Raw genomic sequence first — 23869 nt, 5'->3', positions numbered from 1 at the left:
ACAGGACTGGGAGAATTACAGGTTAGGAGTGAGCAACTTGCTGATTATCTCCTAAAGGTTCTTAAGGAAAGAAAGGCTGTCCAATCGCAGGCCAATGAAGGACATTGGAAATACGAATGAAATGTAGAAAACATGGCAACCAATTTATTCACAGCAAGAGCCTTCCACTGGCAATACTATAATGACAGGGTAGTCAAAGAGGGAAATCACAGCCTTGGCTTAACATCCAATACATAAAAGTTAAAGGCCTAAGAACAACACTTGTAATAGTCCAGCCCTCCCTCATTATTGGAACAGGAATATCCATCAGAATAATGGAATTGAAACCTCTAGAGCATGAATTGAAAAGCCAATCTTCGAGAATAAAATTGAAAACAACAAATGCTGGAGATCACAGCGAGTCAGGCAACATCCATGAAGAGACAGCAAGCTGACGTTTCAAGCCTAGATGACCCTTCAGTGCTGATGAAGAATCATTAGGACTCGAAACATTAGCTTGCTCTCTCTCCGTGGATGCTGCCTGACCCGCTGTGATCTCCAGCATTGGTTGTTTTCAGTACAGATTCCAGCATCTGCAATCATTTGTTCCTACTTCGAGAATAACAAGTGAGTGTTTTCCATCGAGGCCACAGCCAATGTTACGATAGCTATGAATGAGAAAGATCACTGAGCTTACACCAATTCACTCATCCTAAAGGACCCTGCAATTCCCAGTGCGTCGTCTAATTCTTCCTGAAGCTATTCAATAGATTTTCCTTCGACATTCCCAATTTTTATGACGTAATTTGCCAATGTTAGCATCATATGAATTGCTGTTATTCCCCCATCCCCAATCATTTTTATAACTAAGAAATAAAAGTGGTGTGCAAAAAATGAAGATGATGCACAATGTTGATGTTGATGCCTCTATCTTTCTTTTCTTGCGGTTTATCACAACTGCAGTGAGAAGATTAATCTTAATTTTAAAAAATAAAGCTTTGAAAATCCTGGAAAACCTAGTGGGATAATGTTTTGTAAGTTGGGCTCCTGTTACTCCTGTTCATAGTGTGAAGTCCAGGGACACCACGAGACAGCTGGTCATTTTACCAGGTGATGAGGCCATTGAAACAATCAAGACTCTGTCAGCTGTTTAATATAGATGTACAATGAATCCTAATACCCTGTTCCCTTGTAAGACCACAGGAGCAGAATTAGGCCATTCGTCCCATCAAGCCTGCTCTACCATTCAATGAGATCATGGCAAATCTCATGGTCTTCAATTCCATTTTTCCCCACAACCTTTGATTCCTTTACTAATTCAATATCTGTCAATCTTAGCCTTGAGCAATACTTAATGGGCCCAACAATACTTTGCTGTAAAGAATTCACCCTCCAAGTGAAGAGTTTTTTTTATTCGTTCACGGGATGCAGGGATCACTGACTGGGCCAGCATTTATTGCCCGTCCCTAGTTGCCCCTTCAGAAGGTGGGGGTAAGCTGCCTTCTTGAACCGCTGCAGTCCATGTGCTGTGGATAGACCCACAATGCCCTTCGGGCAGGTTCCAGGATCTTGACTCAGTGAGAGTGAAGTCAGCAGGGTGCATAGCTTGGAGGGAACTTGGAGGTGATGGACTTCTCATGTATCTATTGCCCTTTGTTCTTCCAGATGGAATTGCTGTTGGTTTGGAAGGCGCAGTCTAAGAATCTTCAATTAATTTCTGCAGTACATCCTGTCGATGGTGCACACTGCTGCTACTGAGCATCAGTGGTGGGGGGATGGGATGTTTGTGGATGTGATACCAATCAAACCAACTGCTTTGTCCCTGGATGATGTTGAGCTTCTTGAGAGTTGTTTAAAGCTGCATTCAACCAGACAAATGGGGAATATTGCATCACACGTCTGAGTTGTCCCTTGTAGACAGTGGACAGGCTTTAAGGAATCAGGAGGTGAGTTACTCATCACAGTATTCCGAGCCTCTGACCTGCTGTCGTAACTGCTGGGTTTATGTGCCGAATTCAGTTGAGTTTCTGGTCAATGGTCACCCTCAGGATGTTCATAGTGGAGGATTCAGTGATGGTTACATTGCATTTTATTGCACACGGTTAATGCTTGGCATTTCTGTGAGTTACCACTTGTCAGCCCAAGCCTGTATATTGTCCAGATGCTATTGCATTTGTACGTGAACTGCTTCAGTTTTGGATGAGTTCCAAACGGTGCTGAACATCGTGCAATCATCGGTAAAGGTCCCCACTTCAAACCTTATGATGGAATGAAAGTCATTGGTGAAACAGCTGAAAGTGGTTGGGTCTGGGACAGTACCCTGAGGAACTCCTGCAGTGATGTCCTGCAGCTGAAATGAGTGACTTCCAACAACCACAACCATCTTCCTCCATCTTTATCCTAAACACGTGACCCCTCATTCCAAGGTTAAGCCCTCTCATTCTAGACTCTCCCACAATCTTTCTGCACCCACTCTGTCCCCTAACAATCTTGCATGTTTCAATAAAATTACCTCTCATTCTTCTATATTCCAATGAGAATAAGCCCAATCTACTCAACCTCTACTCAGAAGTCCCTTCATAGCTAGTATCACACTAAAGAACCTTCTCTGGACTGATTTCAATACTAGTATACTTTTCCATTGATAAGGTTCTCAAAATTACAGAGTATCGCAGCTTAAATGTACCTTGTATAAATTTAGCAAACTCTCCCTACTTTTATACTCCATTCCCTTTTAAATAAAGGCCAGTATTCCTTTTGCCTTCCATATTACCCATTGAACTTGGATGCTAGTTTTATGTGATTCATGGAAGAGGACTCTCAAATCCCTCTGTTCTGTAGCTTTCTGCAGTCATTCTCCAAACAAATAATGCAATGTTTCTTCACAGCCTTGTAAATATTTCCCTTTCAAATCTGTATCCAATTTCCTTTTAAATTTTACTGTTAATTTGCTCTAATAGCTTTTCAACAAATGCATTCCAAGTCTCAAGAACTCACTATATTGAAAATATTTATTCAAGGCATCTCTTGTCTCTTTTACCAATCACCTTAAATAGTGTCCTTCTGGGGGGGGGGGGTCCAGAACTAGAGCGCATAGAGAGAGAAGGGAAAGATATAAAAGAGACCTAAGGGGCAACTTTTTCACTCAGAGGGTGGTACGTGTATGGAATGAGGTGCCAGAGGAAGTGGTGGAGGCTGGTACAATTGCAACATTTAAAAGGCATTTGGATGAGTATATGAATAGGAAGGGTTTAGAAGGATATGGGCTGGGTGCTGGCAGGTGGGACTAGATTGGGTTGGGATATCTGGTCGGCATGGACGGGTTGGACCAAAGGATCTGTTTCCTTGCTGTACATCTCTATGACTCTAAGTTACTGACCTTGCTGCACCAGTGAATGTTTCACTTTATTTGCTCTATCAAAACCATCCATGATTTAAATACCGGAACAGGGTTTTAAATACTAAAACAAAAGAGACGAGACGTGCTGGACAGTATACCCAGTATTAGATGATATTGTTATTGTTTAACCTTTTAACTTTGTTTTCTTTACTTTTTTGCTTTGTTGCTAAATGACACCAAAAGTGGCGACTTGCAAACTTTTCACTGTCCTCATGTGTGTACATGTGACAATAAACCTAATTCAATTCAATTATTTACAGCAAGACAGTTTCAGACCATTGTCTATATTCCATACAATCTTCCTCCCACTTTCTATTTATAACGCCAACAACATATCCCTCCATTCTGTCATGTGTTTATCTAGCTTCCCATTTAATGCATCAGTACCATTTGTCTCACCCAACTCTATGGGTGGTACATTCCATACGCTAGACACTTTCTGGCTCAACTCCCTGTTGGATGCTTTAGAGATTATCCTATATTTATGGCCCATAAAATCTGGTTTCACACAGGAGTGACAACATCTTCTCTATTTCTGTCCAATCAAACACATTTGTAATCATAAAGACCTCGAACAGGTCACCCCTCAGCCTTCGCTTGTCTGGAGATAAGTGCCCAAGCTTGTTCAGCTTTCTGATAGTAACTGCCCCTCTGCTATCACACGCCCATTTCTTTCATTAATTCCTGTGGGGCTTTCTCCATATTTTTCTATGAACTTCCCAACTATAATTAGCATACATTTCCAAGTGAATTTATGTCTGTAGTCCAGATTGAAAGCTACTATTTAAGGACAGACCTCTGCTCATCACAGAACTGTAGAAAGACAATAGAAACAGGCCACTCAGCCCATCATTTCTTCGTTCGCTGAATAAACTGGCTGCTCATTCTAATCCCACTTTCCAACACCTGGTCTGTGACACTGAGTTATTTTTCACGTTCTTTCTCTCAACTATGACGTTAATGTTGCAGTATTCCAAACAAATTGCTTTTGAAATTAATTTTTTGTTGTAGCTGAGATTATAAATGTCAACTTTAAGAAAGCACTTTGGTCCCTTACAGAAAATAGACCAAGTGACTTGTTGAATCATGTTGCAGCCAGTAATAAAATTAGCATATAAGTACAGGAAATATAACACAACTGTAGACTAGGTTTATTTGTAGGTGCAATTATCTAAATAGTATTTAACTCACTGTATCCCTGAGTTCCAATGCCTTAAAATGGGATTGGAAATCCAATCTGCAATGTGAAACTGCGTTAAGATACCTATCTATAATATTGGCTCTCAACTTCATGATCTCAGTGCTTATTAAGAGTACTGCCACTGGTTGATAAACTTCAGACACAATTTTATGTGAGCTTTGACCTTATTTGAATAAATGAAGGAACAATAAATAATTGAATTTGGTTCAAAAACAATAATCATGTGAAAAGATTAACAATAAAAACTGAAAAGCAGAAAGGCAAATCTACATATATATGAATTTCTCGGTTTATTACAAATCAGGAGTCATGTTTCAGTGTCAAACACTAAGAGAAAGCCAATTATATCCTACATTGATAACTTTACTTATTTCTAAGAGACTTACAAACAGCAGTAATCTACCAAACATTCTCTGAAAATTAGTGCCAATCTTATTGAAGAATGGAGTAGATCACTTTCCTACATTGCAGATGGCTTTAAAGGTAACAGCAGATTAAACACTGCTGCATGTGAGAAATAGGGGTATTTGTGGTTACTAATGAGGTGAGATCTGCCAGTTAATATTTAAACACATGTGGAGGACATCAAATTATCCTTTCTACAGCTGGTTTGCTAAACCACTGCAGAGAGCAGCTGAGGGATATTAATATGGGATTGAAATTACCAGAATATATCAGATAGGTAAGGATGTCTGGTTCCAATCTCTAAAGGATAGTGGTGAACCTGTTATAACGTGGACATGACTTTTACAGATTTTCAGTTTTAAATTGCCATGATGGGATTTGAACTTCTGTTCTCTGGGTTGCTGGCGCCGTAGCATAAATGGTCACACTATTGTACCCATGCAAGTGATGCATGCTTCCTGATAACACCTTTAGCTTAGAAATGTGTCCTAGAACAGTAAGGAGAAATGGACACTGAACAAAAAAAGGAACAGTTAGCAAAGATGACCAAAGCTTGGTTCAAGAGGTAGTCTTAAGTAATTGCTGGAAACTTAGAGAGTTTCAGGGAGGGAATCCTGGATCTTAGTGTCTATTAACTGAAGGTATAACAATCCGTGGTGAGGTGAAGAGAAAGCCAATATAACGAACCTTGTGGAACCAGAGCTTGAGAGATTGGAGTTAATGTTGTTAGGCTGGGAGAGATAGGGACTGATGAGATGATGAGTGAATTTAAACACAAGGATGGGAATTTTACAGCTGGGACTCTGGGGGAACTGGAATATAGTGGAGGTCAGCAATGAGAGGAGTGAACAGTGATTGGAACTTTGTGCAGCATACAGTCCACGGAGCAACATTTTGGAAGAGGCGAAAGTGGGTACTGCAGATGTTGGTGATTAGAGTCAAGATTAGTGTAGTGCTGTAAATGCATAATAGGTCAGGCAGAATGCGAGGAGCAGGAAAATTGACATTTCGGGCAAAAGCCCTTCATCAGGAATGAGGCCTCAATGCCATGGAACAAATTCTGCTCACTGTATTGGAGGGAGGGAATGATCACCCTCGAGAGTATTTAGAAGACACATACAAAATCACAACTAAAAATGGAGAATTTAGCTAAGATTGGACAGGCTGGGGTTATTTTCCTGAGCATACACTCTCTCCTCTCCTCAGCACAGGACAGATTTAATTGAGGTGTAAAAATTGTGAACGGCCAAGAATGAATCAGAAAGATCTATTCACAGAAGTGGAGAGGTCAGTAACTGGAGGCATATATTTAAATTGGAAAGATTAAAGGGGTGGTGTGAGGGAAGATGGAATCTGGAACTCATTGTCTGAGAGATGGATTGAGACAGAAGCCTCTCACTGCATTTACAAGGGACTTGGATTTTTATTTGAGGAACTGAAGGCTACTGACTAAGAGCTGAAAGTGAAATTAGACTAGGGCTGGTAAGGACACAATGGGCCCAATGGCTTCATTCTGTGCTCTTCCATCATTTTATGTTTAACTGGGCTGCCAGAGGGAGTGAGACAGGTGAAGTAACAGAGGTGGAACAGGGTCTTTGCTGGGCTCATAAATACATTGCAGTGTTGAATGGGGAGGGGGATGCAGTGGGTCCCATAGTCTGGAGAAGATGTAATTAATGTGGCATTGTGGCTCAGTGGTTAGCTCTGCTGCCTCACAGTGCCAGGGACCTGGATTCAATTCCAGCCTCAGGTGTCTGTGTGGAGTTTGCTTGTGTCTCCCGTTTCTGTGTGGGTTTCTTCCGGGTGCTCCGGTTTCCTCCCACAATCCAAAGATCTGCAGGCTAAGGTGGATTAGACATGGGAAATTGCCCATAGTGTCCAGGGATATGCAGGCTGGGTGGGTGAGCAATGGGAAATGCAGGGTTACAGGGATAGGGTGTTTCTAGGTGAGATGCTCTTTGGAGGGCGATGGGCTGAATGGCCTGCTTCCACACTGTGCAGATTCTATGATTGTGGTCCACAATCAGCAATGGGCAACGAGTAGCAGCGTTGTCAGTGAATGCTGAGGTTGATGTAGAGAAAACAAGACAGAGTAAGATGTGAGGAAAGCGGTGGCCATTCTGGGCAGTGCTGGAAATGTAGCCGCTTGCCCAGATGGTGCTTACCAGGCCCTGGCAGGTGCTGATAGCTGCCATCCCGCTACTGCCAGCTTGGACTGTGCCCACAAAGTGGCAGCGGTTGGTCTGGGCACGGCTGATGGCAGCTCCCTTCACCCCCCCATAGCGCCGCTCGGCCAGGAATCCGGGGGCTAGCAGGGGCCGGTTGATGGTGAGGTTGAAGTGGAGCAGGTGGCCCCGGAGGGACAGGAGGTAGTGGACAGCCTCAGGCTCAGGCTCCAGTTGGCGGCGGGACCGCTTCCTCAGGCGCTGAGAGAGCTGGTGAGACAGGAATCGGCCCAGGGGATCCACTCTGACCGGGTGCACCAGCTCCAGCTCCGGCTCCGGCTCAGGCAGGGCCCGCAGCTCTACGGAGGGAACAAGGAAGGTGTCAGAAAGCTCCCAGGGGCACAAAACCCACAGTCTCTCCCCAAACCCCCAATCCATCAGTGAGTGCAACAACCCCAGATCTGGGAGAAATGTCCCAAACGCTGCAACAAGTCCCACAGATTCATCCCATGGAGTCTTCCTCAGGGACAGCCTCCCTCATACACTGGGAGAGAGAGAGGGATCATTCCCAACCATTTGGACCAGCGGCCATTCATCCCTTTAACATAAACTAACCCAATGCAACTTATAGAGAAAGGGGACATGTGGAGACTCCTCGCCCTCTGACTATTCCCCAAAAGTTAATTCACTGTTACCATCTGTTACCTGTCTGTTCCAATCTGCAGGAATTGACAGCATCTGCCTCCCTGTGTTAGGGTTAGGGTTAGGGTTAGAGTTAGATTTAGGGTTATGATTTATGACTAGGGTTTAATGCTAGGGTTAGCATTAAGGGTTAAGGTTTCGGGTTCGAGTTAAGATTAGGCTTCCAGAGCAGATTTACCTTAGGTTAGGATTAAGGGTTAGGGTTTAGAATTAGGGTTAAGGGTTAGGGGTTAGCATTTAGAGTTAAGTTTCAGCTCCCAGAGCGGACTTACCTGGGTTTGGGTCGAGGGTTAAGGGTTAGGCTCCTAGAGCTTACTTACCTCGGGTTAGGGGTTAGGGTTAGGATTTAGGGTTAGAGGTTAAGGTTAGTGTTTAGGGTTTCGGGTTGGGGTTAGGGTTAGGGTTATGATTTAGAGTTATGATTAGTTGTGAGGGTTTAGGGTTGGGGTTAGGGTTCGGTTAGAGTTAGGGTTTGGGGTTGGGGTTAGGGTTTAGGGTTGGGTTTAGGGGTAGGGTTGGGGTTAGGGGTTAGGGTTTAGGGTTGGGGTTAGGGTTTAGGGTTGGGTTTAGGGGTAGGGTTGGGATTAGGGTTTAGTGTTGGTGTTAAGTTTGGGGTTAGGGTTTAGGGTTGGGGTTAGGGGTCAGGATTGGGGTTAGGGTTTAGGGTTTGGATTAGGGGTTAGGATTTAAGGTTGGGGTTAGGGTTTAAGGTTGGGGTTATGTTTCCAGAACGCACTTACCTTGGAGGCTGAACCGCTTCTGCCCCTTACCCTGAACCTCAGTGAATCCCTCCGTTAGTCCAAAGACAATCAAAGTTGTCAAAGTCTGCAGAAAGTTGCCAGCGTTCCCGCTCCACGGGCTCTGCATCTTTCCGCTGCTCTGGAGACCGTGTGTGTTTAAAAAGTTCCCCGCGATGCTGTGAGCCCGGATCCTGCAACATGTCCCGGCTCTCAAAATAAACTCAGTGCCGCCGGCACGGCGCAGAAGGGACGGGAGCGGGCAAAATCCTGCCCCAGGAACTCTGTCTCTGTGAGGGCTGAGCCGCTGGTCCTGTACAATCCCCACTCACACACAAACACACACAGACTGGGCTGCTCCGCTTCTCTCATCTGCTGGATTCAGCTCCATCTATTTGCATACAGCTCCTGCCCACACATCCCTCCCTCCCTCCCTCTATCACAGGGACACAAACACTCCCAGAGACACAGGGAAAGAGAAACCACACAGCCTTAGCAACCGTCACAGAGACACGCACATTTACAGACACACCAGCACACATAGAGAAATTCACACACTGTTTTTCAGATAGGAGCACACAGACTCAGAGACACACTCACAGACACCCAGATAAACTCAAAGAAACACACTCAAATATCAGACAACAGCGTGTATGGAATGAGCTGCCAGAGGAAGTAGTGGAGGCTGGTATAATTACAACATTTAAAAGGCATCTGGATGGGTATGTAAATAAGAAATGGTTAGAGGGATATGGGCCAAGTGCTGGCAAATGGGACTAGACTAGGATATCTGGTCGGAATGGACGAATTGGACCGAACGGTCTGTTTCCTTCTTGTACATTTCTATGACACACTTGGACACTCAAGCACAGCCAGTGACAGTGCTAATTGTCTCCTTGCTCCCAGACATGTTTAAATGGGCTTTTCTCTCTGTGTGTAAACAGGCAGGAACCAAGCAAGACCCAAACTGAACCAAGAATTCAGGACACCAGCCCCTGTTATCCCAACCCCCGTTATCCCAGTCCTCTCTATCCCCATCCCCACCCTCCCAGTCCCTGTTATCTCAATCTTCACTATCCCAGTCCGTGTTACCCACGTCCTACTATCCCAGCCCCCATTATCCCAGTCCCCACTATCCCCATTTCTATCCTCCCAGTCCGTGTTATCCTATTCCAAGTCTTCCAATCCCATATCCCAGTCCCTCTGTCTCAGTCGTTCAACCCAGTCCCTCTTATCCCAATGCCTCTAATCCCAATCCCTCTAATCCCAATCCCTCTATTCCAGTCCCTCAAATCCCAATTCCTCTATCCCAGTCCCTCTATCCCAGTCCTTCTAATCCCAGTCCCTCTATCCCAGTCCCTCTTATTCCAGTCCCTCAAATCCCAATTCCTCTATCCCCAGACCCTCTATCCTAGTCCCTCTAATCCCAGTCCCTCAAATCCCAATTCCTCTATCCCAGTCCCTCTTATCCCAGTCCCTCAAATCCCAATTCCTCTATCCCCAGTCCCTCTATCCCAGTCCCAGTTGCAGCCTCAGCTTTATTCCCTCACTCCCTGCCTCTGAAATGAAGAAGCACGCCCGTACTCCTTAACGCGGCTTTTAACGTAAATCAGATAAAATTGGACACAAAGTGTAATGTCGTGGCTGCTACAAAGATGTTTGAAAGGTGCGGTTTTCGCCAAGTCCTGAGGGAGGGTCTGAACAAGCGCAGAGTCCGCTCTTTCGGCTTGTGTTCTGGGGCCACATAGCGGTTAATACCAGAACAACAGAGAATGAGAGAGAGAGAGAATGCAGATAACGATAGACACCCCCTCCCCCCCCACCCCCCCCCCCCCACACACACACACACACACACACATAGTGCGAGAGCGGAATCCCGTGGGGAGCATTTAAGGAATGGGATGTGGTGAAGACCGATTGACTTTGAGCCAAGTTTTCGAGAATTGTTGAAGACTATGTCTCTGATCCTCTTTCAGCAAAATGTACAAATATTTATTCTGCACAGAATATAGCTTGAGCCTGCAGCGTGGCACTGAGGGAGTGCTGCTGTGTGGCACTGAGGGAGTGCTGCAGTGTGGCACTGAGGGAGTGCTGCAGAGTGGCACTGAGGGAGTGCTGCAGCGTGGCACTGAGGGAGTGCTGCAGTGTGGCACTGAGGGAGTGTCGCTGTGTGGCACTGAGGGAGTGCTGCTGTGTGGCACTGAGGGAGTGTCGCTGTGTGGCACTGAGGGAGTGTCGCTGTGTGGCACTGAGGGAGTGCTGCAGTGTGGCACTGAGGGAGTGCTGCAGTGTGGCACTGAGGGAGTGTCGCTGTGTGGCACTGAGAGAGTGTCGCAGTGTGGCACTGAGGGAGTGCTGCAGAGTGGCACTGAGGGAGTGTCGCTGTGTGGCACTGAGGGAGTGCTGCAGTGTGGCACTGAGGGAGTGTCGCAGTGTGGCACTGAGGGAGTGTCGCTGTGTGGCACTGAGGGAGTGCTGCAGTGTGGCACTGAGGGAGTGTCGCTGTGTGGCACTGAGGGAGTGCTGCTGTGTGGCACTGAGGGAGTGTCGCTGTGTGGCACTGAGGGAGTGTCGCTGTGTGGCATTGAGGGAGTGCTGCAGTGTGGCACTGAGGGAGTGTCGCTGTGTGGCACTGAGGGAGTGCTGCTGTGTGGCACTGAGGGAGTGTCGCTGTGTGGCACTGAGGGAGTGTCGCTGTGTGGCATTGAGGGAGTGCTGCAGTGTGGCACTGAGGGAGTGCTGCAGTGTGGCACTGAGGGAGTGCTGCAGAGTGGCACTGAGGGAGTGCTGCAGTGTGGCACTGAGAGAGTGCTGCAGTGTGGCACTGAGGGAGTGTCGCAGTGTGGCACTGAGGGAGTGTCGCAGTGTGGCACTGAGGGAGTGTCGCAGTGTGGCACTGAGGGAGTGCTGCAGTGTGGCACTGAGAGAGTGCTGCAGTGTGGCACTGAGGGAGTGTCGCAGTGTGGCACTGAGGGAGTGCTGCAGTGTGGCACTGAGAGAGTGCTGCAGAGTGGCACTGAGGGAGTGCTGCAGTGTGGCACTGAGGGAGTGCCGCTGTGTGGCACTGAGGGAGTGCTGCAGTGTGGCACTGAGAGAGTGCTGCAGTGTGGCACTGAGGGAGTGTCGCAGTGTGGCACTGAGGGAGTGCTGCAGTGTGGCACTGAGGGAGTGCTGCAGAGTGGCACTGAGGGAGTGCTGCAGTGTGGCACTGAGGGAGTGTCGCTGTGTGGCACTGAGGGAGTGTCGCTGTGTGGCACTGAGGGAGTGTCGCTGTGTGGCACTGAGGGAGTGCTGCAGTGTGGCACTGAGGGAGTGTCGCTGTGTGGCACTGAGGGAGTGCTGCAGTGTGGCACTGAGGGAGTGCTGCAGTGTGGCACTGAGGGAGTGCTGCAGTGTGGCACTGAGGGAGTGTCGCTGTGTGGCACTGAGGGAGTGCTGCAGTGTGGCACTGAGGGAGTGCTGCAGTGTGGCACTGAGGGAGTGTCGCAGTGTGGCACTGAGGGAGTGCCGCTGTGTGGCACTGAGGGAGTGCTGCAGTGTGGCACTGAGGGAGTGTCACTGTGTGGCACTGAGGGAGTGCTGCAGTGTGGCACTGAGGGAGTGCTGCAGTGTGGCACTGAGGGAGTGCTGCAGTGTGGCACTGAGGGAGTGCTGCAGTGTGGCACTGAGGGAGTGCTGCAGTGTGGCACTGAGGGAGTGCTGCAGTGTGGCACTGAGGGAGTGTCGCTGTGTGGCACTGAGTTAATGCTGCAGTGTGGCACTGAGGGAGTGCTGCAGTGTGGCACTGAGAGAGTGTCGCAGTGTGGCACTGAGGGAGTGCTGCAGTGTGGCACTGAGGGAGTGCTGCAGTGTGGCACTGAGAGAGTGTCGCAGTGTGGCACTGAGGGAGTGCTGCAGAGTGGCACTGAGGGAGTGCTGCAGTGTGGCACTGAGAGAGTGTCGCAGTGTGGCACTGAGGGAGTGCTGCAGTGTGGCACTGAGGGAGTGCTGCAGTGTGGCACTGAGGGAGTGTCGCAGTGTGGCACTGAGGGAGTGTCGCAGTGTGGCACTGAGGGAGTGCTGCAGAGTGGCACTGAGGGAGTGCTGCAGTGTGGCACTGAGGGAGTGCTGCAGTGTGGCACTGAGGGAGTGCTGCAGTGTGGCACTGAGGGAGTGCTGCAGTGTGGCACTGAGGGAGTGCTGCAGTGTGGCACTGAGAGAGTGTCGCAGTGTGGCACTGAGGGAGTGCCGCTGTGTGGCACTGAGGGAGTGTCGCAGTGTGGCACTGAGGGAGTGCTGCTGTGTGGCACTGAGGGAGTGCTGCAGTGTGGCACTGAGGGAGTGCTGCAGTGTGGCACTGAGGGAGTGCTGCAGTGTGGCACTGAGGGAGTGCTGCAGTGTGGCACTGAGGGAGTGTCGCAGTGTGGCACTGAGGGAGTGTCGCAGTGTGGCACTGAGGGAGTGCCGCAGTGTGGCACTGAGGGAGTGCCGCAGTGTGGCACTGAGGGAGTGCTGCAGTGTGGCACTGAGGGAGTGCTGCAGTGTGGCACTGAGGGAGTGCTGCAGTGTGGCACTGAGGGAGTGCTGCAGTGTGGCACTGAGAGAGTGTCGCAGTGTGGCACTGAGGGAGTGCCGCTGTGTGGCACTGAGGGAGTGTCGCAGTGTGGCACTGAGGGAGTGCTGCTGTGTGGCACTGAGGGAGTGCTGCAGTGTGGCACTGAGGGAGTGTCGCAGTGTGGCACTGAGGGAGTGTCGCAGTGTGGCACTGAGGGAGTGCCGCAGTGTGGCACTGAGGGAGTGCCGCAGTGTGGCACTGAGGGAGTGCTGCAGTGTGGCACTGAGGGAGTGCTGCAGTGTGGCACTGAGGGAGTGTCGCAGTGTGGGAGCTGCCAGTGAGGAGGGTGTCAGTGTTGGACTGGGGTGGACAGAGTTAAAAATCACACAACACCAGGTTATAGTCCAACAGGTTTATTTGGAATTACTAGCTCTCAGAGCGCTGCCCCTTCATCAGGTAGCTGTTGGACTATAACCTGGTGTTGTGTGATTTTTAACTCTGTCCACCCCAGTCCAACACTGACACCCTCCTCAATGGCAGCTCCCAATTTTTAATGTTATCCTTTAATTGAGGTGTTAAACTGAGGTCCTGCCTGCTCTCTCAGCTGCAGAAATGAAGATAATTACAATTGTATATACTGAGTTTGTTTACAAATCCTGTATTGTTCAAATTGACATGTTTGTGTGGTGTTTTTGTTTACAAATATTGTGAATAAAATATGTTTTGGGGAAGAAAGTGGAGGTAAAAGGGGTTAGTGATGAGAAAAGCCCTTCCTGTTAGATTCCTCTGACACACGCAAAGTCTTGAACCCCTCACCCTGTCACACATTGCCCTCAAAGTAGCTGTGCTGGGAAAGCGATTGCCCTCCATCTCTTGGTAACATGTGAAGAAGGTCTGGCAGAGTTATAGCTGCTTCCATTGAGATTCAGGGCACTGTGCTCCATGGGCTATTCCCAGGAATACACACAGAGACAAGCAGTAACTTCATTTGGGGGGGCCATCGACTCAGTGAAAGGTGCCCTTTGGGCTGACTGATGGCTTTCCAATGCAAAGAGTTGCTTGACTTAGTTATGCACTGAGTGTTGCAGACTGGCTCATTCTAAGGTCAGTGCTTCGATGGACGCACTGGGGACTGGGGCAACTGCTGTGGTGCCTGATGGGGAAAGGTAACTCTCTCTGACCTTTCATCCATAGTACACTGAGAGGCTGTGAAACGTAGAACTCTGTTTGCTGTTTGCTTCACAGTGTGCTATGAGAACACCAAGAATATTAAAATATGCTAAGGTATGTCAAAGTGTCTGCTCTCAGGTTGTCTGTTTGCCAGGGACTGTGTGTTGTAAATATAAAGACTGTTATAGTTGTAGTATAACAGCAGTTGGAGTGCAAAGACATAAATTACTGGAAAAGCTCAGCAAGTCTAGCAGCACCTGTGGAGAGAAAGCAGAGTTAACATTTCAACCTGAAATGATAACATTGATCTCTCTCCACAGATGCTGCCAACTTGCTGAGCTTTTCCAGCAATTTCTGTTTTTGTTGCTGATTTACAGCATCTGCAATTTTTTCGATTTTAATAGTTGGAGTACAACCTGTTTTTTGGAGACAAATAGAATTCTGTAATGTTCAAGCCAAAATATTTTGTCTTGTACTTTTACTCATTTTATGAATAAACTATTTGTTGTGGGAAAGAACAAGAAGGTAAAAGATGCGATGGGACTATTTTGATGATGAGCATGGCCATGTTCCTGTGTGTGCACAGAAATCATTGTTGGCTCTCCTTTGCAGGTGAGGATGATTGTCTTGATGAGTCTTGAGGTGACTGTGATTGAGACTAATTTGGGATCTGCAGATGCCATAGCTTAACAGACATATGCTGCCACATAAGATGCCTGGCTGTGTATTTTTAGTTGATGTTGTCAAGGCTTGCTCTTTTTACTGTTCTCACTTTTTCACTTCATTTTATCATCTCAAAATGCTGGCATCTATTTCCCACAGACTTCGCCTTCACCTGGTTCAGTCTACAGCAATATTCTCCCAGGAATTGGCGTCAATATTATATTTCTTCATATTAGCTTTCAGCACGTGCTTGAAACATTTCTTCTCTCTTGCTCTGGTATTTCTGCCCTGCTTGTGCTGCGATAAATGAAGCTGCTTTGAAAGCTGGGTATCTGACATCCAAACTACACAACCATCTCAACAGAGCTGTGGTCTCATTGACTGTGGGCTCTGTTTGTGAGGGGTCCCTGACAATGCTAGGACTGCACTTCTAGTTGAGACAGAGGATCTTTTGGACCTGGTGTTGATGGTGTGACATTAATTATCCTTCAACCCAATCACAAAAACAGATTATGTGGTCATTATTACATCGCTGTTTGGGGGATCTTACTGTGCATTGTCTGCCCTGTTTCCTACATTACAACATTCAAAGGTACTTATTTGATAATAAATTCACTTGGGGATGTCTGGTGATTGGAAAGACTTTATGTAAATGTACATCTTTCTCTGCTCGCCCTCCCTGACCACCTTCCCTCTCCCCTACAACCCCATCACAGAACTGACAATTCCTAACCTTCAAGCCTGATGTAGTCCTGGACCACTGCAGATACCAGACTGTAATTCTGCCCCTGTGTTGTGCCCTTGTAGCCTCCATTCCTGTTGGAGAAAACACTTGAAAATCATTGAAGACCAAGAGCCTGGTTACAATGGGACCATTTTGCTTTCAGTGCTCTGTCTGAGCGTTATGTTGGATCTGCTGTAGAGATTTTACCAAGACTTCACCTCTTCCGAGGAATTAGACATTTTTTGATATGCACCTCCTCTCTTTCTTTAATTTGAGTTGTTATTTGAATAATTAATTGGATATAAAGAGCCCAGATTGCTATGTTAAGCAAGCTAGTTAGAGGTTTATAAGAATCATAATCTTACGTATGAGAAGTTGTCAGTACAAAGTTTATTCCATGCTCTTTGAGGTTGCAGCATTTCACTTTGATTATGTAAGAAAGGTTTGATGACATTGATTTTCCTAAGAGTGTAAGAACATAGGAACAGGAAGAAGCCATTCAGCCTCTTCAGTCTGTTATCTCATTCATGACTGACTGTGTCTTAAAATACTCACCTTCCTTTCATAACCTTTAATACTCTTGCTTAATGAAAATCCGAACATCTCAGTTTGAAATTTTCAATTGACCTCAGGCTCAATGCGTTTTGGGGGGAAATGTGTTCTACTCATTTCTACAATGTGGTTCTACAGAATAAGTCTTTTTTTATTCATTCACAGGATGGGGACGTCGCTGGTTGGACCAACATTTATTGTCCATTCTACATTTATTGTCCATTCTAGAGGGAAGCTAAGAGTCAACCACATTACTACGGGTCTGGAGTCACATGTAGTCCAGACCAGGCAAGGATAATATTATCCTTACCTAAGGACGTTAGTGAACAAGGTGGGTTTTTCCAACAATCCCATCTTGGTTTTATTGTCAACAGTAGATTCTTAATTCCAGATTTTTATTGAATTCAAATTCCAACTTCTGCTGTGGCAGGTTTGAACCCAGTTCATCAGAACATGACCTGGTTCTCTGGATTAACAGTCCAGTGATAATACCACCAATATCACCTTCCCTGAGTAATTTATAACTCTCCAGCAAGACTGAATTCACTCCAGACTACATTTGTATGTTTCTTCCCTTGCAGTTTTCTTACACACTCGTACAGGATCAAACAAAAACCCATACTATTTAACAAATAATCCTTTTTGATACAACATTCAGCTTTCAACCTCTCTCTTTATGTTGCTGTATCCTAACACTTTTTTTCTCATCATACACACAGTCAGATCTCCTTTGGATATTTCTCTAATCTCCCACTATCCCTTCTGTATGCTCCCTGTGATGAAATTATGACACATCACATCATCTTCTATTCTGACTCAAGGATTTCATAGCTACAGAACTTCCATAAGTCTTCCTTGTCCCCTACAGGGTACAGAATTTCAAAACTCAATCTTTTCTTTAAATGATCACCAATTTCCTATTTGCTTCACTCTCAAATGTTCTCTGTCCAAATTCAGTGGTGTTTGGCAATCATGGTTTCTCTAAAGAAAACAGAGACTGCAACACCCTTGCTGGTGGGAGTGTATTATTACGATGTGTCATGACAATAGACAATAGGTGCAGGAGTAGGCCCTTCAGCCCTTTGAGCCTGCACCGCCATTCAATATGATCATGGCTGATCATTCCTAATCGGTATCCTCTTCCTGCTTTATCTCCATAACCCTTGATTCCACTATCTTTGAGAGCTCTATCTAACTCTTTCTTAAATGAATCCAGAGACTGGGTCTCCACTGCCCTCTGGGACAGAGCATTCCACACAGCCACCACTCTCTGGGTGAAGAAGTTTCTCCTCATCTCTGTCCTAAATGGTCCATCTAACATCAATGTAGACATAGGAATCATTTTTGGAAAAATTGAGAGGCTGCATGTGTAGACATAAGTTTTTAAAAACATAATAAATAAGCCAATAAGTATTCCAAAATGGCATTTTATTAATGAAGATAAAGAATGTTTGAGTTAATTATACACATTTTTTGTTGTTATGATTATTTGTGGATCCATACAAGATTTGTGATTGTAATAACATGTAAATATGGAATGTATCATCAGACTGCTATGGTCAGACATTTGGGTTAGCTGAGAGACTTCCTGGGAATGGTGTAGGATAGCATTAGGGTCTTACTAAACTAATAGATTTGTGCAGAGTTTAATAAGGCTAGAGGTTCCTTACAGAGGTGTTGCTGTTGTACTCATCTGGCAGGAACAGGGTTTTCACTGCAGTTCTCATGAAGTAATTCCAGCAAAATGAAAGCAACTCTGACCAATTTCTCAGTCACTTGGAGATGCCCGTGTTGGACTGGGGTGGACAAAGTTAGAAGTAACACAACACCAGGTTATAGTCCAACAGGTTTATTGGGAAGCACTGGCTTTCAAAGCGCTGCTCTTTCATCTGGTGGTTGTGGAAAATAAGACCAAATATCTTATGGTCTTATTCTCTGCAACCACCTGATGAAGGAGCAGTGCTTAAAAAGCTAGTGCTTCCCAATAAACCTGTTTGACTATAACCTGGTGTTGTGTAACAATTTCTCAAGTGAATATGTTTTATTCTCTGGTCAGCAATGTGTTGTTGTACAAAGCTAATACTGAATACTTACAAAGCTAATACTTCCCTTAAAGACTACATTTTATAATTGAATGAGCAAGTGTGTTAATATAGTGCCCAGCTGAATTTTAATAGGGGAAAATTAACAAGTTGCTTCCAGAGGGAACAAAAACCTAAATCCCTTCATTCTGAGTTGAATGTCTTCCATCTCACTGCAGGCATTCTGAAGATTACAATTTTCATGAATATAGGTGCCCATTGCTTCTGAGAAAGGCAGATAAAGAATTAACAATGAGTCATTCATCCAACCTAGTTTCTGCACAAATTGACTGCTCATTCATATATCTATTGTTAAAAAACAGACAAGCTGTCCAGGATATCCATTCTATAAAGGCTGTTTTATATTTAAATTGTTGTCATGTATGTCAATTTCATGTCATACCATTAAAAAAATTTTAGTTGACCATCATGTCAAGAATTGACCAAAGAAAAGTGACAGCTTTTTGAAAAAAGCTATTTGATTAAAGTTACTTCTCTGTTCCGTCGCTTAGACTGGCAAATGTTCTCCCCTTCAATATTTCCCCAGTGATATCCTTTACTCTGGCTTCTTATTTCTCAATAGTTCCATTGGTGATCACCTGCCTGAGGGTTGGATGATGGACAGCAGTGTCACGCAGTATCACAGAAAGCACCCAAAGTGCTGGTATGGGACCCTAATCTAGATCAGAACGCTGTCCAGTTGGATAGAATTCAGCACAAACTGTTATTTGTGCATCAATTTGGTATATTCACTTTTTGTTTACTTGGTCATGGGATGTGGACCTCATTGGCCAGGATTTATTGCCCTTACCTAACTGCCTTAGAGAAGGTGATGTTGAACTGCCTTCTTGAACTGGTGCAGTCCATGTGGTATATGTAAACCTTTGGTGGAGCTGGGAAAGGAGTGCAGTGCATTTTGACCCAACATCAATGAAGAATTAGATTAGATTAGATTACTTACAGTGTGGAAACAGGCCCTTCGGCCCAACAAGTCCACAGCGCCCAGCCGAAGCGCAACCCACCCATACCCCTACATTTACCCCTTACCTAACACTACGGGCAATTTAGCATGGCCAGTTCACCTGACCTGCACATCTTTGGACTGTGGGAGGAAACCGGAGCACCCGGAGGAAACCCACACAGACACGGGGAGAACGTGCAAACTTCACACAGTCAGTCGCCTGAGGCGGGAATTGAACCCGGGTCTCTGGCGCTGTGAGGCAGCAGTGCTAACCACTGTGCCACCGTGCCGCCCATAATGAAACAATGAAAATAATTCCAAGTCAGTGTTATGTGTGTCTTGGAACTCTGTACGTGCTGCTATTTCCACACATCTGTTTCCTCTGTCCTTCTGGATGGTACAAGTAATGAGTTTGGAAGGTGCTGTTGAACAACCCGAGGTGAGTTGCTGCAACGCATTGTACTCAGATAGTGAGTAATAACTGTGGATTCACTTACATCTGTATATACACATATAATACATGCATAGGAATCAGAATCCCTACAGTGTGGAAACAGACCATTCAGCCTATCAAGTCCAGACCAACCATCTGAAGGACATCCCATCCAGACCCACTCCATCCCAATGCCATGGCTAACACACCTAGTCTGTACATCCCTGGACCCTATGGGGTAATTTAGCATGGCCAATCCACCTAACCTACACATCCTCGGATCATAGGAGGAAATCAGAGCACCCAAAGGAAACTCTATGCAGACACAGGGAGAATGTGCAAACTCCACACAGACAGGTGGCCAAAGGTGGAATTGAATCCGGGTCCCTGGCGCTGTGAGGGAGCAGTGCTAATCACTGAGCCACTGTGACATCCCAATAGAGACACAGGTTGAGAGGGGAGAGGAGCAGGTTGAAAGGGATTTTTTTCCTTACAGGACAAGGTATGCAATATGTGTCTCTGTAAATAATGGCTTGTGAATGAATAAAGTCTAGGCTCCAATATTCTATTCTTCACCAGTTCAATTTGACATTAACCACCAGTAAAATCTTATTATCAGTCAGGACGGGTTTTCTTTGTCCATTCATTACTGCCCAAACGTTCAACATATTGCAGCATCCACATTCAGAAATACAGTGAAGACTTGCCACTGCCACACACCCTGATGTACGTGTCTGATTCGTAAAAGGTCAGCATTTAATTTTTGTTCATAATTAATTTGGAAATGCTAGGGCATGATACTGGTGCCTCCAGTTCATTTAAAAAGGATCCCTATTCTAAACAAGCAGCCAGGATTGCTAGATAATAGAAAACTTTTAGAAATCATGGATAGGACTTAGAAAATTAAAATACCGGTAAATAATTTAGATAGTTATTAATCTTTTGTTAAAAACACTACTTCTCATCTTTTTTGCAATTCACACTGAGGTTCTTGTGATCTTTTATTACTTTAATCAAACCAGCACCACTAAGACACCATGCAAATGAGCTCAGTCTGTGTATCAGCAATGTGAGGAGTACTTGCAGATTGTGGCACAAGGGATGTCAAACTGATGTAAATGCTGCCCTAGCCAGTGATGCCCACATCCCTTGATTCGATTTTTTAAAAGGAATTATGACAATCATTGAGCTACCAATTCCTGGATCCCATATCACAGGTAGAGAGGAAACTAATTCACTTTGGAAGGTAGCAGCCCAGGTGAACTCTGTTGCAACAACCGGCATTTATATAGAGCTGTTCACATAGTCAAGGTTTTAACAATGAAGATATATTAGCATATTCCTTGTAGTGTTGGTAAGATCTATGAATGTCTGACTAATCCTAATGTTTAATGCATTGTCAGAGATACTCCTGTCATAGAATGTATGATGGCAGTGAATGGTGGTACATGATGATGTTATCACAGTCTTAGGAGGGATGAATTATTTCCATTTCCTTGTTCCACTCTTTTACTGGTTAGAACAAAGCTTGAATTTAAAAATGGAAGGTGATATTGTCAACTTGACAAATACATTATACGGTATCATACAGTATAAAGCTCAGTTTCAGCATCATGTCAACTGGATACCTTATGTTAGCAAGTTTTGAGAAGATTTGTAGCTCAGGTTGAGGTTCTGGATGTAGGTTTGCTTGCTGAGCTGGAAGATTTGTTTTCAGATGTTTCGTCACCATACTAGGTAACATCTTTAGTGAGCCTCTTGATGAAGCACTGGTGGTGTAGCCTGATTTCTATTTATATGTTTGGAAAGCTCAACCCTATATCCAGATATCTTATAGAGTTTATTTATTACAAATAAAATATATTCAAACAAAGATCTAAAAATTATTAGCAAAAAAGTTAAATATATACAACTATCCTTCTTGAAAACTAACACACAGAGACTTACACACAACCTCCAAATCTGGCAAAAATGCCTTAAAAGTACTTTGACCCAGTAACAGTTCAATTAGTAAAAGAAGTATTCACAGATTGTCCAAAAGTAAGCCTGTAACCAAAGTCACTTTGCACACAAGTTGTTGGCACTGGTGTGTCTTCCTGGATCAGCTATGGCTTGCTGACTTTAATTTTATGGAAACAATTGTGTAGATTTACATTCTTCTTTTGGGAGCTTTTCACTTGTATTGATGAGATTTTCCAGTGGACTTACAACTGATAAATCTTGATAAGAGAGGTTTCAGAGAAGATAGAGAGTGAGAGCATTGTTGTTCTCGGCAAATTATGTATTTATGTTCAAATCCATTATCTTTATTACACCCACATATTGGGGCATTTTATCTCTCTCTGAAACTACAGCAGGCTCAGTGACTCTGGTAAATCAGTTCGTGTTCTTCACAAATGCAGCAGTTTCACTCCTGCATTTGATCTCCTTTACATTTGCAAAGTGTTCTTTCTAAAAAGCCTAAAATATGGCTATAAGTCCAGTCAATGATATTCTGATTTAATATTTTAAATAACACACCTTCCTAACTTTGACATTCAATTACATTACTACTGCTGAATACGTTGCTGTCAACACCTTAGTGGTTATCATTGACCAGAAACTGAATTGAACTCGCTATATAAATACTGTTGCTCCAGGAGCAGGTCAGAAGCTAGGAATATTGCAGTGAGTAACTCACCTCCTGACTCCACAAAACCTGTCCACCATCTACAAGGCACAAGTTAGGAGTGAGATGGAATATTCCCCTCTTCAGGACAAGTGCAGCTCCAACAACACTCAAGAAGCTTGACATCGTCCAAGACAAAACACCCTACTTCATTTGCACCACATCCACAAACACCCACTTCTTCCACATCAACAAATATCCACTCTCTCCCTCAGTAGCATGTACTATATACAAGATGTGCTGCAGGAATTCACCAAAGATCCTTAGGCAGCACCTTCCCAACACAGAGCCACTACCATTCATAAGGATCAGGACAGCAGATACATGGGAACACCACTCCCTGCAAGTTCCCCTCCAAACCATTCACCATCCTGACTTGGAAAGACATCGCCGTTCCTTCAGTGTAGCTGGGTCAAAATGTTGGAACTTCCTCCCTAAGGACATTGTGGATCTACCTGCCGCACATGAAAAGCAAGAAGGCAGCTCACCACCACATTCTCAAGGGTAACTGGCAATGGGCAATAAATGCTGGGCAGCCAGCAATGCCCACAACCCACAAATGAATTTTAAAAATAGCTTTCCACATTTGCTGTGGGAATATTATAAGAACTCACCTCCTTTATGGAAGGAAACCTTCTGACCTAAACCAGCCTCAGCCTTCAGGTGACTCCAGACCTACACCATTGTACGTGACCCTTCCCACTGCTCCAAAGTGGTGCCAGAAGCCATTCAAATGCATCAAATCACTTTCTTAAGGGAACTATGGGAGTAGCAATAAATGCTGGCCTTGCTAGCGATGCAAATACCCTGGATCAAAAGCTTTAAAAAGTTCTGTTTGTGACTGCACATTTATCTAAATTAAACTCTATTTGCCACTCCTCTGCCCATTAGCCCACCTGATCAAGATCCTGTTATACTCTGAGGTAACTTTCTTCGCTGTCCACTACACTCCAATTTTGGTGTCATCTGCAAACTTACTCACACCTAAATCATTTATATAAATGATGCACAGCAGTGGACCCAGCACCGATACTTGTGGTGGCTACATTTTGGAAGGCAAATCAGGGCAGGACTTATACACTAAATTGGTATAGTGTTCCTGGGGAGTGTTCCTGAACAAAGAGACCTTGGAGTGCAGGTTCATAGCTCCTTGAAAGTGGAGTCGCAGGAGATAGGATAGTGAAGAAGGCATTTGGTATGCTTTCCTTTAACAGTCAAAGCACTGAGTATAGGAGTTGGAAGATCGTGTTGCAGCTGTACAGGACATTGGTTAGGCCATAGAACATAGAACATAGAATATAGAACATTATAGCACAGTACAGGCCCTTCGGCCCTCGATGTTGCGCTGACCTGTCATAGCAATCTGAAGCCCATCTAACCTACACTATTGCTTGTCCAATGACGACTTAAATGTACTTAAAGTTGATGAATCTACTATCGTTGCAGACAAAGCATTCCATACCCTTACTACTCTCTGAGTAAAGAAACTACCTC

The 23869-nt window shown here is 45.1% G+C and overlaps 1 protein-coding gene across 1 annotated transcript in view; it reads right to left on the bottom strand.

The window, feature by feature from the left end:
• The window catches only part of adamts7 (a disintegrin-like and metallopeptidase (reprolysin type) with thrombospondin type 1 motif, 7), a 197422-nt gene extending 188431 nt beyond the window's left edge, over positions 1-8991 (bottom strand). Inside the window, exons 1-2 of the mRNA XM_072565316.1 lie at positions 8593-8991; positions 7151-7509 (exon numbers count right to left, since the gene is read on the bottom strand). Of these exons, the coding sequence (XP_072421417.1) occupies positions 7151-7509; positions 8593-8719 (486 nt within the window). The 5' untranslated portion in view covers positions 8720-8991. The remainder of the gene's footprint in view (positions 1-7150; positions 7510-8592) is intronic.
• Between the last annotated feature and the right edge of the window lie 14878 nt (positions 8992-23869).

The sequence above is a fragment of the Chiloscyllium punctatum genome, chromosome 48, assembly GCF_047496795.1.
Source record: "Chiloscyllium punctatum isolate Juve2018m chromosome 48, sChiPun1.3, whole genome shotgun sequence".
Classification (NCBI taxonomy): domain Eukaryota; kingdom Metazoa; phylum Chordata; class Chondrichthyes; order Orectolobiformes; family Hemiscylliidae; genus Chiloscyllium; species Chiloscyllium punctatum.
The sequence above is the reverse complement of the archived record's forward strand: the minus strand, read 5'-3'. Positions and strand labels throughout refer to the sequence as shown.